At 45.1% G+C, this 3,673-nt stretch overlaps 1 protein-coding gene across 2 annotated transcripts in view; it reads right to left on the bottom strand.

The window, feature by feature from the left end:
• MAP3K21 (mitogen-activated protein kinase kinase kinase 21) overlaps nucleotides 1-3,673 on the bottom strand; it is a 62,783-nt gene that overhangs the window by 3,294 nt on the left and 55,816 nt on the right. The window contains exon 9 of one of the 2 annotated variants that reach the window (XM_023517680.1): nucleotides 2,162-2,953. In XM_023517680.1, coding sequence (XP_023373448.1) covers nucleotides 2,162-2,953 — 792 coding nt within the window. Of the gene's footprint in view, nucleotides 1-2,105; nucleotides 2,954-3,673 lie in introns of those variants that run through there. The other variant, XM_023517679.1, reaches the window with a different exon arrangement.

Raw genomic sequence — 3,673 nt, 5'->3', positions numbered from 1 at the left:
GGCTGGAGATTCGAACCCGCCACCTTAGGTGTACGTGGCTGGCGCCTTAGCCGGTTGAGCTATAGGCGCTGAGCCCAGTTTCAGTTTTCGTATAGCTCTACCATGGACCCTAGCATCACATTTGCAATTTAAAAACCATTTTTAGTATGTTACCTCACTTAATACTCATGATAGGTCATGAGGTTATTGTAATTATCTTCATGTTGAAAAAAGTTAGTCAACCCCTGCAGATACTTAGTGTGTTATCTGATTTTTACCACCATCTGGATAGTTAGTGGTAGAGATTAGGTAAGCATATTACTACATAATCATCATCCATTTCACAGATGAAGAAACTGGGGCACAGAATGGTTAAGTGATTTGCCCAAAGTCACACAGCAAATAAGCAACAGAGCAGAGACGTGAACTCAGACAGCTTCCATCATCCTATCTATGCCCTGATGATGCCTTCTAAGGCATTCAAACAAGAAAGCAGGTTATATAATTTTCCCAGGATCATGAACTTACCAAATGGCACGGCTAGAACTTCAACCTTAGTCCTACGAACCAAGTCGCCTATCCTTCCAAAGAAGCCACGATATCTCCTCAAAGGTGAGTATTAAAGTGCCACTGAACCCCAGAAATCTCAAAGGCTGAGTCCCACTCTAGCACACAATAGCATGATCCGCTTGTCTGAATACTCCTCAGATTTCTGAGATGGAAAGAAGCAGCTGTGAGAGGCAGCAGGATGCAGTGGGGACCTGGGTCTGCATTCTGACCCTGCTGCTTAGTAGTAACCGTGTGGTCTTGAATAACTCATGAACTTTCCATGATTTTTATTTCCCTTGCTTCTTAGTGGGGAATATATACAGAACAGAATTGTCACAAACACATACAATTTATATCACAGTGCTTTATCATCTAGAACAGGGGTCCTCAAACTTTTTAAACAGGGGGCCAGTTCACTGTCCCTCAGACCAGTGGGATGGAGGGCTGGACTGCGGGCCCCAGGATGAGTGGGCTGCTAAGCAGGACAGGCAGCAGTGGCAAAAACACCCGGCGGGCTGGATAAATGTCTCAGGTGGGCCGCATGTGGCCTGTGGCCCGCGAGCCGTAGTTTGAGGATGCCTGATCTAGAACATCAATTCTCAACCTGTGGATCGTGATCCACAGGCACTATATTAAAGGGCTGTGGCATTAGGAAGGTTGAGAACCACTGTTCTAGAGTGTGCTGCAGACATGCCAGCATTTGCTATCCAATCAATCCCCTTTCGCTAATGTTCTAGAAAAATCTGTTACAAAATTTCATTTTTCTTTCAGAGCTCCAATATCTGGATATAAACCTCACGGGACTATGTGGTTACATCACATATCAGTAGGGCCATACCTGCTGTCATGGGGTGAACTATATGCCTCCTAAAATCCGCATGTGGAAGCCCTGACTCCCAGGACCTCAGAATGCAACTATATTTGGAGATAGAATCTTTATAGAGTTAATAATAGTAAAGTGAGGTCATCACGGTGAGCCCCAAGCCAACATGCTGGTGTCCTCATGAGAAGGGGAGACTGGGACACAGCCACAAGATGTGAAGGCCAGGTGAGGACGCAGGGGAAAGAAGATCACTCGTGAGCTAGAAGGAGGCCCCAGGAGAAAACAACCCTGCCACACTTTGATCTCAGATTTCCTGCCTCTAGAACTATGTGTGACAACACATTTCTATTGAATAAGCTCCCCCTTGCCCTGACAGTCTGTGGGACTTTGCTAAGCAGCCCCAGTCCCAGTCTGTGGGACTTTGCTAAACTCAGCCCCAACATAAATGGAGCAATGCAGCCATATGATGCAGGGAACAGCAAAGGTAAGAAGGTCCGATGTATTCCACTCTGCTTAGTGGTTCAGATTTGGGCAACTTGTCTTCTCTAACACACAAGGGGTTGGCACATGCTCTTACTGCTTTAATATGCAATTCCACATTTAAGTCACAGAAATTTAATTATACTCTTCTCAGAAACCCCAATTACAGGTGAAATTAGAATCAAATGAAAGAGGAGAGAAGGGTGAAATTCAAAGATCTATGTGAAGGGTAAAGATGAATTAAATGTTATCCCAGGGAAAAGATAAAATCCCCCACACCATTTCACATGCTAAAGCCCACAGTAGCACCTGCTGTGTTTACCCGAGAACTGTGCAACCTACTTGAGGTCTGGCTTCCATCAGACAGGGTCTGTCTGTGATGTGATGCTCTATCTTTTGAAGAAGCACAGTAAGGCCCATTCCCAGGTGTCTGCTCTAGGAAGGAAGGAGGCAGGCTTTCGGATTCACTGTGATCAGTCTCCAGTGTTGGCATGGGGACAGGCTCCCGTCTACTTTCTGGAACAGCAGGACAAAACTCTGGAGCCGACATCACAGGGTCACAAGTGATAGGTGTGTTGCCCATGGACAGATCTTCACCATCCATCTCCAGCAGGCACTTGGTGGAGAGAGAAGGAATGGAGAGAAGGCTCACGGCACTTGGTAGTGGGAGGGAAGGGGGGCTGCTGGCCTCCCCACTTGTGGACAGCAGCCTCGTGGGAGGACTGGTGCTTCTGCGTGACTTGGAGGCCCGCTGGAAAAGTCCGTCCCGCTTCTTCTTCTCTTCCTTGGGCAAGGGTTCTTCCGCAGCCTGTGCCTTATTGAGCTCTCTGATGTCTAGTCCCAGAGCAACCGAAGCCAGCAGCCTGGTGCACCTGTACAGAGCCGACTCCGTTTTCTTTCTCTGGGGGGATCTACTCAAACTGTTCATAGGGGTCACCTGAGGACAGTCCGTGGCAGAGTTCACAGAGGTTCTTTCCTCCCAGCTTTTGGCTTCCACAGGATTCTCTCTCTGACCATCTTTCCAAAGAGGTAGATCAATGTAGGCCTGACTGGGCAATTTTGTTTGCTTTGGTTTTCTGTGTTCTAACTCATCAGGGGAAAGTTTTGGCTCTTCACAAGCCCCTAAATAAAGGTATAAATACACACACTATAGTGCCATTTGTATAGGAAAAATTATTTAAACTGAATTGTAAAATAAAGCTAAAATCAAATAAATAAATAAATATTCTAAATCAAAACCCACTCAGTCCTTGTTAATTTGGCAAATGATTCATCTGGAGAGTTCTCTAGAGTAAGACTCCGGGTTCTCTCTAGATAAACCAGCTAGTAAACCATCTGCTGTTTACTATTCTGCAGCAAACTGTTCCTCCTTGGCATCAATAATAGAAATTACTGTAGAAGCAAAGCCATCAAGATGTAGAAATGCATACACGTGGACATACGCACTAAATATGTCATTCCAAATGTGCCCTTTTCCTCACTTCACCTAAATAAGCGTGTCAAGTTCTATCAGGTACAGCTTTCCTATGTGTGCTCAGTGGTTCTCAAAGTGTGTGGCCTGGAGCAGCAGTGTACTCTGGGAACTTGCAAAATGCCAATTCTTGGCTCACTCCACGCCGTGGAATCAGAAATTCTGGTGGTGGATCACAACTAAAGGTAACAAGTAAAGTTCCTTTACAGTAAAAGTTTCTTTTTTTTTTTTTTACTTTTAGTTTAAAAGTAACTTCAGTAAAGTTTCGGGGTCACTGCAACAAATAAGCATTCTCCCAAGAGTTTACCCAATTCCAAAGGGTTATGAAGTATACTGGCTGGAGCAGAAACTAAAATTCTTTTTTTTTTTTG

This window comes from Otolemur garnettii, unplaced genomic scaffold, assembly GCF_000181295.1.
Source record: "Otolemur garnettii isolate 467f Iridium unplaced genomic scaffold, OtoGar3 scaffold00116, whole genome shotgun sequence".
NCBI classification, from domain to species: domain Eukaryota; kingdom Metazoa; phylum Chordata; class Mammalia; order Primates; family Galagidae; genus Otolemur; species Otolemur garnettii.
This window is presented reverse-complemented; position numbering and strand designations above follow the sequence as displayed.